The 14,243-nt window shown below is 45.2% G+C and overlaps 7 protein-coding genes across 7 annotated transcripts; 3 read left to right on the top strand and 4 right to left on the bottom strand.

The window, feature by feature from the left end:
• Positions 1-177: 177 nt before the first annotated feature.
• Positions 178-1,325, bottom strand: BDB00DRAFT_768222 (RNA polymerase Rpb3/Rpb11 dimerization domain-containing protein; the record flags this gene model as incomplete). Its single annotated transcript, XM_053119721.1, has 6 exons — positions 178-297; positions 366-442; positions 528-666; positions 788-906; positions 1,004-1,053; positions 1,222-1,325. The coding sequence occupies 6 exons, from the start codon at positions 1,323-1,325 to the stop codon at positions 178-180; spliced, it is 609 nt and encodes a 202-aa protein (XP_052977031.1).
• Positions 1,326-1,449: 124 nt separating this feature from the next.
• BDB00DRAFT_836045 (uncharacterized protein) lies at positions 1,450-2,594 on the bottom strand. Its single transcript, XM_053124445.1, has 3 exons — positions 2,232-2,594; positions 1,942-2,114; positions 1,450-1,794 (listed from the first exon to the last, which is right to left on the bottom strand). The coding sequence occupies exons 1-3, from the start codon at positions 2,296-2,298 to the stop codon at positions 1,573-1,575; spliced, it is 462 nt and encodes a 153-aa protein (XP_052977030.1). The 5' UTR covers positions 2,299-2,594; the 3' UTR covers positions 1,450-1,572.
• A 1,563-nt stretch (positions 2,595-4,157) lies between these two features.
• Positions 4,158-6,545, top strand: BDB00DRAFT_790010 (uncharacterized protein; the record flags this gene model as incomplete). Its single annotated transcript, XM_053120918.1, has 1 exon — positions 4,158-6,545. The coding sequence occupies one exon, from the start codon at positions 4,158-4,160 to the stop codon at positions 6,543-6,545; it is 2,388 nt and encodes a 795-aa protein (XP_052977029.1).
• A 1,479-nt stretch (positions 6,546-8,024) lies between these two features.
• On the bottom strand, positions 8,025-10,375 carry BDB00DRAFT_768251 (uncharacterized protein; the record flags this gene model as incomplete). Its single annotated transcript, XM_053119724.1, has 3 exons — positions 8,025-9,490; positions 9,689-10,166; positions 10,271-10,375. 3 exons carry the CDS (start codon positions 10,373-10,375, stop codon positions 8,025-8,027), a joined length of 2,049 nt encoding a protein of 682 aa, XP_052977028.1.
• A 792-nt stretch (positions 10,376-11,167) lies between these two features.
• Positions 11,168-12,348, top strand: BDB00DRAFT_836040 (Ser-Thr-rich glycosyl-phosphatidyl-inositol-anchored membrane family-domain-containing protein). Its single transcript, XM_053124444.1, has 4 exons — positions 11,168-11,440; positions 11,519-11,673; positions 11,745-11,813; positions 11,899-12,348. Exons 1-4 carry the CDS (start codon positions 11,310-11,312, stop codon positions 12,153-12,155), a joined length of 612 nt encoding a protein of 203 aa, XP_052977027.1. The 5' UTR covers positions 11,168-11,309; the 3' UTR covers positions 12,156-12,348.
• Positions 12,169-13,140, bottom strand: BDB00DRAFT_527399 (uncharacterized protein). Its single transcript, XM_053117741.1, has one exon. It carries the CDS (start codon positions 12,821-12,823, stop codon positions 12,317-12,319), a length of 507 nt encoding a protein of 168 aa, XP_052977026.1. The 5' UTR covers positions 12,824-13,140; the 3' UTR covers positions 12,169-12,316.
• Position 13,141: 1 nt separating this feature from the next.
• On the top strand, positions 13,142-13,418 carry BDB00DRAFT_527364 (uncharacterized protein). Its single transcript, XM_053117740.1, has one exon. It carries the CDS (start codon positions 13,183-13,185, stop codon positions 13,357-13,359), a length of 177 nt encoding a protein of 58 aa, XP_052977025.1. The 5' UTR covers positions 13,142-13,182; the 3' UTR covers positions 13,360-13,418.
• The last annotated feature ends 825 nt before the right edge of the window (positions 13,419-14,243 follow it).

The raw sequence follows: 14,243 nt of genomic DNA, 5'->3' as shown, positions 1-14,243 counted from the left end.
GAATGATGCATGATAATGTTGTAGAATACATACGAGCATCTTTTGCTGGTGCAACTTCATATTGTGCGTTTTTTGATGGGGGCCTGTGTCGTAATTTTGATGTGTTAGCGTAGGTCACTTGTAAAATCTACAATAGCCAAATTCTTCCAACCTTCCAAACAATATGCGTAGTATATATTACCATTCGCTCTCATCTTCTTCAAACCAATATTGTGTATGCCGCAATTTATTGTGTGGATCATATTCGAATGCGACACCACTGACAGGACTCCATTTGGCATGCTCTTTTGCGACACCCTATGTACATAATTGCTTTGATGAATAGAACTGTGACGCCCATATAGAATATGATATCGATTAATCACCTTCTTCGCAATACATTTTAGCTTCAATTCCATGCCTTTCCGAAGTTTCACCAGCATTACACCAGCGTCGTTTTTATCTAATAAAGAAGTTATGAAATATATCAGGAAATTAGAGATACATACAACTCTTCGCCATAAAATATTGCAATCTGGCATTCATACCTTGTAATACCGGTGCAAATGTTGGGTTAGAGGATATAAGATCTCGGCTGGTAACGGCCTTTGTCCGATCATCCGTACATTTGGCATGCAAGGTCAGCTCAACTGAACATTCTGGACAATATTGCGAACAGGTACAATCCTGTAGAGAAAAAAAATTATAACCATTCCATCCCACCAGTAATCAATGATCTTTTCTTCGTATTCGGGTATAGCGTCATGTACCGGGTGCGCGCGTATATAAGATAATGATGTATGCTCACTCTGGTGTATCGTAATTTTTCGACGTCTCGACTATCGATCGGAACCATGCCGAGTCGATGTGCAATGAATTCATCGGCGAGCACCGTTGAGTTCGTTTCAATTTCTACCATATCGATTGCTATATAGACAAGAAAGGTATTTTTTTAATTAATCTATTATGAAAACGAGTGTTTTGAGAGGAGAGATTCGCTTTGAAAAGCAATCTTACACTTTACCTACTGTTGGTACCTCGGCAATCATGACACGACGAAGAGCATTGGCCACACTATTGAGAAAAATATCAAGTTGATTTATTGAATCGACTTTTCAGTCAATGCGATCTACTGTTTTTCCACCAATTGATTACTCGCAAAGTGCACGCGCCATGTCATTTGCTTTCTGTAAAAAAAAGCAAGCACAACTTAAAAAATAAAATCGTTTTGATTTAACACACCTTAAATCCGTGTCGCTCAAAATGAAATCAATATGATCCTTTGACAGGCTTCGAATCGTAATGTTAGGGCCTCCCAGCGTCCCATATGAGCCTCCAATGTCCATGATTTATAATAAAAGAAGGGAAAGAAATTAAGGTAGCTGGGAAGACAGAGGCTCGCAGTTATAACGGACTGCGAAATCTAATTCATCGACTAGCTCGCTATCATATGGCGAGTCCAGTTTGACATGTAAAGTAGAAGCCTTTCGTCTTCTTCATTTATTGCAAACACATGATATATATTGTATATTCAATATACCCAATATGAACACCCAAATCGAAGAATAGTGCAAACACAGTAGCATAATTTGTTTATTCATCATCGTCATCGTCATCGCTTTCTGCTTCCTCTCTCCGTACCATTTTTGATGGCCTGCCATCTTCATCCTCGCCTGCGGGCTCACGCTTCATGACCTTGTTCGAGCTGGTTGCTACTGCTGTTGATTCCTTCTTGTTGCCATCCAACGACCGCAACCGATACGTTCCGTCCAACTTGGCTACCACGTGTGATTTGGTCTTGCCATATTCGATTTTCTAATAATAACAGAAAATACGTTCATATTCATATCAATTCATATTACGTAGTTTTCCTATCTAGCATAAAACTCTCTGTAAGGGAAAGAGAAAGGAAAAAAAAAGAACAAAAAGGCACAACGCTGTCGTTCCGGGTCGTAAACGTACCAATGGTCTGTCGTAAAAGCTGAATCCGTCCAAAGTACGCTTTGCTGTCGTTGCCGATGCAATATCTTCGTACACAATAAAAGCCTGTTCACGCATTTCGTTTGCTTTTTTGGTAACAATATCCATGATCTCTCCGTGTGTCACGAACAAATGGTAGAGCGATGCTCGAAGCTCTGCATTACATAAAGAGTGATCGATGACGTTTTTTAGACATTGTATGGTGTTTTTTTTTTTTGCGCGTGGGTGCATCTTTTTCTTTTAGTGTATTTTGCTTCAAAACCATACTCTACCTTCCATGTTGATCTTGGCAGGTAGATTCTGCAAATATAAAGTTTGGCTAGGTGGTATCTCGCTCATTATGTGTATTTTATGAAGGGTGCGTGTTTGAGAGGTAAAAAGGTTCGCTCACCCAAAATTCTCCTCTCTCCACTCTGTGACTATGTCAAGGCGGGCATAACGAACAAGAAAATCTGCCCTGATCCAGCGAGGGCTTATGATGCATAATCATAAATGCACTGGTTTTTCTTGAAATAAGAGGAATAGCTTGTTACAAGAAAACAGATACTGGCGCGGTAAGCTCGATGGAAGAGATGTAGAAGCTCATTAGGTCTAGGAAAAGTAGAGCTCAGTCAGATCAAATTTTGGTATTGCTGTTATTACGCTCTGTGCTTTTCAATCACAACGATGGGTATATGGTACATGTATCACAAAAATCACCTGTTGTTTTTGCTTCTACTACCGCTGATAAACACCTTCATCGACGTTATTAGCAGCTAATAATTACAGCTAACTGTACGAGTGCCTTCAAATATGAGTCGAGGACCACCATTAGTAGAACCGTCTTAATATAAAATATGATTGTACATACATCAGCATCTAGATCCGTCTGTCATACAATATGGAACATAGAGTGCATTTATATACCCGTGTACTTTATTGCATTTGTACTATAAACGCCGTTGTCGGTTGGAAACTTTACAAGGAAGCAATTGATCTCAGACCGTCTACAGCTTTATTGACGAGAATAGTATCGAGGTCATGTCAAGCGAAGCTTTGCCATTTCTGCGGCACTTGGTAGATAGCGGATATGTATTCTGCAGACTCGCAATACTTGCGCACTATTTAGATATGTATATCCGCTCTTTTTATTCCCAATGAAGGTGTATGTGAGCAACAACCGCTACATCTTTTTTTTGCTCCTCATATTCGAGTACTGAACCATTTATTGGAAGCAGCACAGCTTTTAAGACGTCTGATTATAGCGTACCAATAGAATAAATTGATAAGTAATTGACTATTGCTTTTTTTTTTCTGCTACCGTATGATATGCGATCTTCTGGTACTGCACTTTTGATATATCTAAAAGCTAGCTAAGATTCTATAATGTATATGTGGACGTCGTTCTGACAGGAAAAACATCGCTCTTAGTAATTAGCAATGAATAGCTGACCGTCAACGTTTACCTCCTATACTCCCGGTGTATATAATTGGATTAATGATGAACCAATCACTTGGAATTTTCAATTCCAAAGCGCCGCCCTTGACATAATATCTACTAAAGAAGTGATTAATCCATTGAAAACAAAACCCATAGACCTCGTTGGGTTCAGATTTGTCACCGTCGCCAAAGACGCAAGTGAAATTGAGGACTATAGATTGTTTTTGGCTTTTCGAATTGACGCCGTAGATACCAGTGCTTTCTCTCTATGCTAAGGAGCCGCTTCTCGGATAGAATGCTGCTGCAACTGTCATATCACAGCCTTGTCACAAGGTATCCAAACGTGTGAAAAACTTACACAATAAACAGGCTTTTTTTACTATGATACATTTGCTACCTTCAAACTTGATTGTTAGAGGTGCGACAAAATACCCTTAAGCATGATGTGCTACTTCCATCTTTTTGAAGCAGCACATGATGGTATAATTTCTTAACTGATGTGTATTAAAAAAAATGTCTTCTGAAAAAGATTGGACACACGTAATGCATAGTAGCAGTATTGAGTTATAGTCGCAATGAAATCTACCATCCTTGCTCTGTCGGTGCCTACTAGCTGCTTCTTACCACCACATCGCTTAACAAAAAGGAACAAGTACTACAGCAAACAAAACCATTCCGAACAATGAAATTGAGGCGCGTGATTTCTTGACAGAAAGCGCTGCCTCAATATTGATTGCATTGACGAGCCTTTCTTCTCATTATTTCATCATACTTGCATATGGCCACTGTCACCACTCTCGTCCAGCGACCAAGAAGAGCAGCGGCTGTGCGCGCCGAATCGCTCGTTCAATACAACAAGCGCGGTCGTGAAGAGCGTAAAGCAGCCAAAGTCGAAAAACGAAGACGAAAAGAGGAAGCCGTCGCGGCGAAGGCAGCACCATCACCACCAAAACAGCCAAAAAAGAAGGTGAAAAGACCAAAGACCAAAAAGAAGCAATTTGACAATGACAGCAACAGTATGGGGCAACAAGTACCGCCTTCGCCACCAGATTCTGACGACATGACTAATGACCAAGAACCGAACCAGGTCGCTCCTCCGGTGTCGACAATAAGTACTGATGAGCAGGAAGAGCGTCTCCCACGTGTGTATCAGCTTTCAGTGGAAGTCTGGGAGCTCATTGTGCAAGACCTGTACCCTTCGCAGCTGGCAACACTAGCCCAAGTGTCACGCACTTTCCACGACATTGTCAACTACCTGCCTTTATGGAGGTCTATTTGTGCCAAAGCTGAACTGGGTGAGCCGAAGAAACGTGGCAAGTGCAAGACCTACTTTAGCTTGGTGCTGAATAACAGTGAACGCATCTGTGAGAAGTGCTTTTGCAAATGCCAAAAGTCTGGATCGAAATCTGCCTTGCCTGTCCAATTGCCCAACTTGGACAAGGATGTGAACCTTTGCCGGGATTGTCGCCGTGCTCATTATAGGGTCCATCCAGAACCTGAGCCAGAAACTGATACGGAACAAGACTTGTCGGAAGAAGGAACAGGACGACGGCGCCACTCCCAGCACCGCACACGCATTACCAAAGGTCATGCTATGTCGACTTACAAGTTGAATGATTCGGATATGGACAACATTCCTCACACAGCAACACGCAACCCATACTATCGCTCTGCGCCGCCGATGCGACTCTATTACCGATACCGAGTTATCCGCTATGCGCGCGAGATACATGGAGGCGAATTGGGTATTGAAGCGATGCGAACCAAATCCAAGCAAACCGTCTCGACCCGCCGCCGCAACACCGAAGCACGCATTGAACGTGAACGTCAAGAGCGTGAGGCGCGTAAGACAGAGCTCAATCAGCGGTTCGAAGAGCTGAAAGTGGATCGAACGTGGATACACTGGAACATTGAGCGCTACATCGATGCCAACGTTGGTTCCATTGAAAATTGCATCCTCCTTGCGAGCGAACGAATGAAGAAATTTAACGAGCTAGCAGCGCGAATGCGGGCAGCTGGATACGAAGTGGACGAGCAGTCGCGCATTACTGTAGGATACATGAGTGACGAAGGCGGAAGCTTGGATAAGACTGTGCAACGGCTGACAGAGGAAGCTGTTGTAAAGCAGCACCGCGAGCTACGACTGAACGAAGTGATCACAGCTTTGAGCAACCATGGTCTCCCGCCTGATCGGAAAGACAAGTCTGTCTTGTGTCGATCGTACATTGCCTCTGGTTCGGGTGAACTTGATCAGGCCATGCAGACTCTGGTCGAACTAGATTGGTTCAAGCGGGAGACCTTCTACGGCAGCACGGACCCCAGTCGATACTATGATCCCATGAGAGACTGGCATTTTCACCGTGAAACTTTCATAAGCAGGAATCCACGCAGCAAGTGGTATGCTTTGAATCAGTATCTTCTCATGCGACTGAGAAGCAACAATTTGCAAGACGTCAAGGATGACAACGACACCCCAGCACGACCTCCCCAATCGCTCTGGACACGAATCCAGGAAATGATGCCGAATGTTTGGAAAACGGTGGGCAATGAACATGCGACTATGGGTTTCTTTGCAGATCAGGAGAACTTGACGCAAGCATTGTCGTCGGATCCCAACGATCCATCCTTTATCACGGATGATATGATTATCAAGCTGATGGATGAAGGTGCCGAGGCCAAGGCCAGGGGTAATGCAAGTGGACAGGAACAGGCTCCAGAGCAAGCAAGCGGGTCTTCCTCTCAACAAGGTCGAGGTAGAGGACGACAAAACAAGCAGCATCAACAGCAACAACTACCACCCGCACCACCTACACCGCCGTCCAACGTCTCATTCTCAACTGCAATGCGTCAAGCAATTGGTGAATCCGAATTCCGATCATATCTCGTCGCTGCTCGAGCTTTTCTGGTGCAAAAGATCAAAGATGCCTATATCCTGAGCATACCCCAAGGGATCCAAACATTCATTAACGGTTGCCGTGTGGATCCAACATTGACGCGTGCCACTTACGAGGAGCGCAAAAGGGCTTTTATCCATGACGAGATACCCACCATTTCACAGAAAACGAATACCCATGCGGCTTATCTGATAATGCTACTTGATCACGCCAATCCATGGAGCTACTGTCCCTCCTATAACTATGCTCGCTACAACTTACAGATGCAATAGCAAGCAGACGGCAAGCGCAACAACAACGGCAACAGAAAGTGCAACAATAACCATACATATTGTAGCCATCCTACTCGCTTTTCCTCGTTTCTTTTTTCCTATAACATCTTTGCTACTTTGTTACTTGCAAAAAAAAGAAAACTTTATCGATACACTTCTCCCTCTCTCACTTCTTTCATTATGAACTATGAATATCTTTAACTAGCTAGTAAGAAAACGCGAAAATAAAATTGTCTGGCCAATATGCTCCAGTGAAAGCATGGTTTTGCATGTATGACAGTGATAGTGGATCTCTACCTGATCTATGTTGTGTTTTAATGCGATCACCTGCGTATGGCTATCTATCCTCGTGTGATAATTGATTAAAGATCCTCATTGCTGTATAACAAGTCGTGTAGCATCATGTAGCTATACGCACTATGTTTAATACGTCAGTTAGACCCCGGTTTTTGCAAGCACACTTTTCGCACAATCTCGTTTGCGTCTTATTGAGGTGTAACTACCCTCGAATTGCAACTGTGTCCGCAGTACAGAAGCACTGCCTGCGTCTTTTCGGGAACTATTTTCCTCACTACGCCGATCATTATGAAACTCGCGCTCGCATGTCTGTGCGCAAGGTGTGTCGTGTGCTTAAAACTACTAGTGTCGTTGCTATAGCAGCGCCACAGGGAACCACCTGTCTCTAAAATGACGAAAGAAAGGGCTCAGAGCTGCACTATCTATTACCGTTAATATGTAATAATGTGGTGATTACTACTAACCTTATGAAAATAAATTTGTATTGGCGTGTCAAAAAAATACTCCAGTGTTAATTAAACGTATTAGCCATGTAAATCCGTGTATCCAAGCGTGCAGCAGCAGATAATGTTGTCGACGATATAAATAGATAGTATCTTGCGTCTTTATCGAACAATCAATCCCTTATAAGTGCTTATTGTCATATGCAGTACACATTCAGAAGCGACGATGTTAATTTATGCAGCCAAATCGCATAAGTTGGTTGGATGCCCGCAGAACAGCAGGTTCGAGTAACGATTGGTTTCAGAAACACATGTTTACTCATTGATAAAGCACACAATGGCAAGAGTCTTGAGAGAAAAGGTACCATGGTGGTATCATCACCAGCATACATATATAAAAGATGGAAAGTATATATAAAAGAACAACGGATTGAAAAGCGTGGTGAGGAGGCGGGGGAGGAAGGCACCAAGGAGTATCTAAAAAGAAGAAGAGGTGGATATACAATTTTGTTTTCTTTCAAAAAATGCACAACTACAAAGAAGAAGAAGAGGAGAATATAAGGTTTAGATAGGTGGGTATACAGAAAAGGGCAGAAAGAGGAAGCGTGTGTTTGTGGTAAACAAAGCAGGAAATATATGTAATGCTGTGCATGTTTGTTTGGGTTGCTTGGATGAAATTGGAAGTATTGGAAAGCGCAAGGGTGCTATGTTATTATTAGTATTATTATAGTCAATAGCATTAATGGACAATCACAATCTGCCCTGTGCCATAAAGGCCTTGGACATCTGTGACGCTCACAACACTGCCAGAATCGCTGTTACTTCCAGAATGTTCCAGCACAAGGCTCTCACGCTTTGATGATCGGGACCGTCGTTTGTTGGAGGAGGAGGAAGAGGACTGATGGCCCGATGACCTTAGTGGCTCGTCATCAAACAAGGCCATGCTACCCACTTTGGCAAGACCCATGCGACGTCGGAAATGCTGGCATTGCTTGAACATTTGAAGCACCGGGGAGTTCTGCATGAGTCCCTGCCGTAAATGCGACATGAAGCTGTAAAAGTCGCACACGGCCACTATCCTGTCGCGACAGAATCGATCAATCGGTAGCCATGGTGCTGGTTTCTTCTGTTGTTGTAGCTGCTGCTGTTGCTGTTGTGGTCCATGAAGTCGCATGCGGAACTCGCAGATGCGGAGCATGCCGCAACACGTGCATTTCGTTTTGGGTGCAGATGGTTGTTGTTGTTGTTGTTGGTGCTGGAGTGCTGAAGCAGACGAAGTAGTGCTGATATGACTTGTAGCCGGCGAGGACGATGCGGAGGTCGAGGAAAAGGCTGAAGACGAGGACAAGGCGTGTGAGTTCCATGTCTGAATATCGCATCGGTTGGCAACGATGGCGTCGGTGAGTTTGCGTTTGAACCAGGGGGATTTCCACCATGAGGACCCTGCTGTTTGAAACAAGCACGGGTCGACGTCCTCAGCGATCACGCGCTTCATAAAGGCTGTTGCAGGCATGACGTGTTGATGTGTTGCTGCAGTCGTCGTAAGTGTCTTGATATGCTCTTGAAACTCGTCAAAGACCACGCCATCAATCCGCACGGTCTTGTTTGGCAACAACAGGCTGTTGTTGTTGATGCTCTCGTCCTCGCTGAGCGGCACCAAGGGTGAGGTAGGGGACGACAGCCGAAGGGACGAGTGGCGCATCATGCGCGATCGAGGAAGTACGGCAGCTGCATCAAAATCGTCCTGGCGGTACCGACTGAGACGCTCCGTGGCCGTGGTGCTCTGGTTGACTGCTGCATCCAACTCGACCAGCTGCTCCTTGATATCCCTCAGTCGCTCTTCCCGGATGTCCCATGCCTGCAGCACAGTCGCAAGCTTGCCGCCCGTGTCTCGATCCAGGCGGACAAGTCCGTCGCGGTCATTGACCTCATCCATCAAGATGGTGTTGAGCGTCCTGAACAAGGACGCAGTGACGTCCTGGATGTCCTCTTCAAGCGAGTCCTTGACCTGCTCAATGCTGAAGCGGAGCTGCTCCTCTTCGGATAATGCCGATGCAAGCGAACTCAGATCGCGTTTCATGTATGCCTTTTGTTCAATCTGTTGGTCGAGCTGGGCCAGCAGTTGGCGGCAGTTGCTGCAGAACCCGCCATGGTCAGTGGTTGGCAAAGGAACCGAAGTGGTAGTGCTCGTGGGTTGTCTCACCACTGGCGTAGTGTTGTTGCCGGTGGCACTCTCCATCATAGCAGCAGCAGCAACATCGGCGGGCGGAGTTGTTGGGTGTGCTTCAACACCGTCGGTGGAGGGCATCCGTGTCATGGACGAGACGGACGTTGTGGTGGAGAAGGTGCCTCCACTACTACTGCTGCTGCCACCGGCTTGTAGCGAATCGACGTCGGTGTGACGAGAAATCTCAGATCCATCCACAGACGATTCGAGGCCTTCCATCAGATTGACAGGCTGCTCGGAATGATGGGTCCATGGTGATACACGGAAGGATGCTGCTGCAGCACCAGCACCACCAGGTGCATACTCGTCTTGTTTACGCCACTCGTTTGCAGCAGCAGCTCGTCGCTCCAGCTCGCCTTCTTCCAGATCATCGGCATCCGGAAAGTCGTCGTCGTCGTCGTCGTCGTTGCCGTCACCAACTGGCGGCGGCGTTGCAGTCGTCTGCTGTGCCTGGCGCAAAAAGTTCAGGGCCAGTATCAGGTTGTTATCATGGCCAGGTTCGGTTGCTGCATAATCGGAAATCAGGACGATCGCCTCCTTGCTGTTAAACTCAAGTTTCTGGAGTTTCTTTGAGAGGTGGTGGATGTACTGGTCTTTCTGTGATAAGCCAACAAGCCAGTCGTGACGATCATGTTCGTATTTTCGATGAATCGTCTATAAAAGTTTTTTTTATTCCCAACAACAATGAATAATTTGTCATGGTGTCCATGTGCACCCCAAACGCAACAGCTTTATTTTAAAGTTTTGCCACGGCTTACCGATAGATCCGTTTCCAGGTCCAACACCCGTGTTTCTAGCTTGGCAATGATATCCTGTGCCTGCAGCAAGAATGGCAATACATCGTCTTCTGAGAACTCGTCCATGCCGAATTGCAGTTCGTCCATAGCGTCTTCTTTTTCTGCATGTAATTGTAGTGGTGGCGGTGGTGCTGCTGCTGCTGCTAAGGGTGATACTGTTGGCGATAGCGGCGCTGATTGGAGGGGATTGCCCACACTACTGACTTGCATGGTCGAGTAATGGGAATTGTGTAAGTATACAACAGGAAACGAAAGGAAATGAAGAGAAAGAAAAGAGGAAAAGAAAAAAGAAAAGAAAAGAAGAAAGAGACCACAGCACACACACACACACACACACACACACTTGGAGGGCTGGGTTAACCCCCAATTTCTGCTGTGCGTGAGGTGGGTGGGTGGCACACGCAAGATTAGTTTGCAGCTCTTTTTTTTTTCACAAGACAAGACACGCTTTGTCGTTGAAGCTTATGCCAAGCCAAGTCATGCCATGCCTCATATGTCTCATGCCTGCCTACGACTTTCTTCTGGGCTGTTTCTTGGTAATAATTTTAAAGACCCTGCTACGTCGTCGTCTCCTTTTGTCCCTCAGTCCAAATAAGCAGGGTTGTTCTTGATCTAGCCGCTGCTGCTGCTGCCATTGGCGGCCCGCGCTAATGCAAAGAAAAAGGAGGGTTCGGGGGGGGGCGGGAGAGAAGAAAAGGAGATTCACCTCTTCTACTTCTTGATATGTTTGCTGAAAACCTCTTCTGCGTAATGAGAGAGGGTGTGCAGTAAGCTACACACGCGGAGTTTCTCGGCTTTGGGACGATGGCGCGTTACACAGGCAAAATGTGTGGGCAGTAGGCCTCCGAAAAGAAGAACAAAACGTTTTTCCTTTTCTGATGCACACCGCCTTTCAGTCGGCTATAAATACGGGGCGGGCAGCCAAGACGCTCGGACGCCAATCCACATCTCTCTTCTCTCTTTCTCTCTCCTCTCTTTCTTTCCTTTTCACAACCAAACCATGAAGTCCATTGTTGCTGCCATCGCCGCCCTTGCCGTTGCTGCTGTCTCGGCCCAACAAAACATCATCTCTGTCACTGCTCCTCTCGAGGGCACCACCTACCAAGCCGGCTCGGATGCCATCATCAGCTGGTAAATGATTGTAACTATACTTGACAAGTGTGTGGGAGTGTATGTATACTAAACAACAGCGTATGTACGTATATCTAGGATCAACCCCACCGTTGAAACCATCTCCCAGATTGTCCTCTCCAACGGCCCTTCGACCGCCCTCCAGCCCGTCATGACCATTGCCGAGAATGTTGATGCCGCCGGTGGCTCCTACACCTGGTCGGTCCCTGCAGACCTCGCCGCTGGCACTGACTGTAAGTAATTGCCTCCCACTCCTCCGTGTTTGTTGTCTTGGACCTGTACTAACCTTTGAAAACCCTCTTAGATGCTCTTCAATTCGGTACTTCCCCCGACGTTTCGTATGCTGGTCCCTTCACCATTGCGGGTGGTTCGTGTAAGTAGCACATTTCAGTCTTAGACAAGTGAAAACGTAAAGGGGACTAACAAACCATTGTGCGTATATTTGTATGTGATTATAGCCAACTCTTCGTCTTCTGCTTCGGCCAGTGCTGCTGCCTCCTCGTCTGCTCCTGCTTCCAGCTCGGCTGCCGCCTCCAGCACCCCTGCCAGCAGCTCTGCCGCTAGCTCTGCTGCCTCGTCTTCCGAGGCTGCTTCGTCGAGCGCTTCGGGTGATGCTGCTGAGGAGACGGTCGATGAGAGCGCTGCCGTCAAGTCGCAGCCTGCTGCCCTTGCTGCTCTCGCCATTGCCGGTGTTGCTGCCGTTGCCATGGTCTAAGTTTAAATAACTGGCAACACTTGACACACACACTATCTCTCTTCCTCTCTCGCACAATCCCAGCATACACTCTATATAAACCTCTCCCTTCGTCTATTCTTAATGTAATATGCAAAATGTCACAATAACAATTTATTCGTCCCTTTACTCCTTTTGTTATCTCATGTTATAATAAAGCAACAAATATCGTAATCAAATTTCAAATTGTTCCTTCTCCCAGAAATGCAAGCATGAACACAAGAATATGTATATAAAAAGAAAACGATCACCGTCGTCGGCCGTAAGGTAGTACAGGTGTAATTGGCCAAATTTGTGTCTTGTTGATATTGTACGACGTACGACACATCGAAAATATTCCTTCTCCACCTTCGGATATGGGGCTTTTTATTATGATCAAACAAAACAATAGTGCGCGTGTATGTACAGAAACTCGAGAAAAAACTTTTGGGATCGGAGTCAGTGACCCAGGATCGCCCAGTCATACATACACCGACCGAAAAAGAGGAAAATCCCCCCGTGCAATTGAAAGTGAATGAGAGAGAGAGAGAGAGAGAGCGAAGGAGCGGAAGACAGAGAAACGCAGATCCCTTATCTGTCTGTTTTTGGGGAAAATTGAAAAAACAACAACACATTCTTACGGGGAGCACCTCTTTTTCCTTTGTCGTCATTGCTTTTTAAAGGACCCTTTTTCAAAAAGGTCTGTGCACCACATCTAGTCTCTATTCCAATCCGTTTCTTTTTTAGCTTGGAAAAAAATGGTGCTATTATTAAGAAAAAACAAACTTTTTTTATTTAATTTCCCTGCAAAAAGGAGGATAGAAGGGGAAAACAGTTAATGCACGCTAAAAAACAGCCTTTTAGTTCGTCAAGATACAAATAGGATTAGGGCCATATTCGTAAAGATATATTCATAAAGGCTGGCGTAACCTGGCACTCGTTCTCGTTGAGACTATTCCATATACGATCCTTGTGCGTCAAATCTTGCACATGGCCATTAGCAACTTTTATCAAATTTGTGATTATATATATGACACTTTGGCCTGGACTCTTTCTTCAAGTCCCGATGTGGTTTTTTCTGTATCCAGTTGGACTCACTTGCTCTTCAATTATCATCATTAACATCATCGTACGATTGGCAACATTATTAAGGTTTTTGTTTGCCTGCATCATTCCGTATGTGTTGTTGTTTATGTTGTGTGCTTAAATCGGGAAAGGGCGGCGGCGGGTGAGAATGTATGAGAGAAGTGCAGTAGTGGATCTTCACTGTGCATAAACATAGGTCGAAGTGACAGCTGACTGATGCTATATATATCACACAGACCCTGGTCTTACGAACGAAAGAGACGTTTACGTTACCAACAGCCTATGCCTTGTTTCCAGGAAATTCCCCCTCTTCTTTTAGCGGTTGCCTAGACAACGCGTGTCCCGGTCAACCTGAAACAGATGTGAAACATAGCAACGGATTGCCAGTGCTTCGTTCTGGGTTCATTTGATTCTGTCTTTACAACGTATCTTGACTTCCTGTTTTGCAGTATTTTTGGTGCGATGGTTACACAAACTAAGATTCCTCCTGTGTACTCCCAAACCAAAAAAAGTGATGATGTAAAAAGTTGCAAAGAGAGTACGTAGTGGATGAAGCTTTTCTTTTCTTTGCTTCATCTGTGGTCAAATTACATGTTATGCATGCAGTCGCAGCCTTAGTTTGGAAACCTGTACGCACTCGACGGATTTATTGACTTGATTGTTGGGCGTGTCTTTTTTTTTGTATGATATACAGACTACTACTCGAATAGCTGGAACATGTTCATCTCTTTTCAGCGCTCAACTCTTAACCGTCTTCTCCCCGCGCACTTTATTGTTTCCAAATCGTGTTTTTCTTACACAAATTAAAATGCAGGAATAGAATAGTTATTCTCGCTATTCAGAAAGTAGACCTGCACAAGAATGGGCTATTTTATCCTTTGCCCAACAACACCAACGATTATCCATTCTCGGCTTATTGTTTTGTTTTGTTATTGTTGTTATGAATGCAACATGCAGCAACAACAGATTCGGCGGAACAAACACAAGCACAAAGAATGCCAAGTA

The sequence above is a fragment of the Zychaea mexicana genome (genome assembly GCF_025766255.1).
Source record: "Zychaea mexicana strain RSA 1403 chromosome Unknown BDB00scaffold_66, whole genome shotgun sequence".
NCBI classification, from domain to species: domain Eukaryota; kingdom Fungi; phylum Mucoromycota; class Mucoromycetes; order Mucorales; family Lichtheimiaceae; genus Zychaea; species Zychaea mexicana.
The sequence above is the reverse complement of the archived record's forward strand: the minus strand, read 5'-3'. Positions and strand labels throughout refer to the sequence as shown.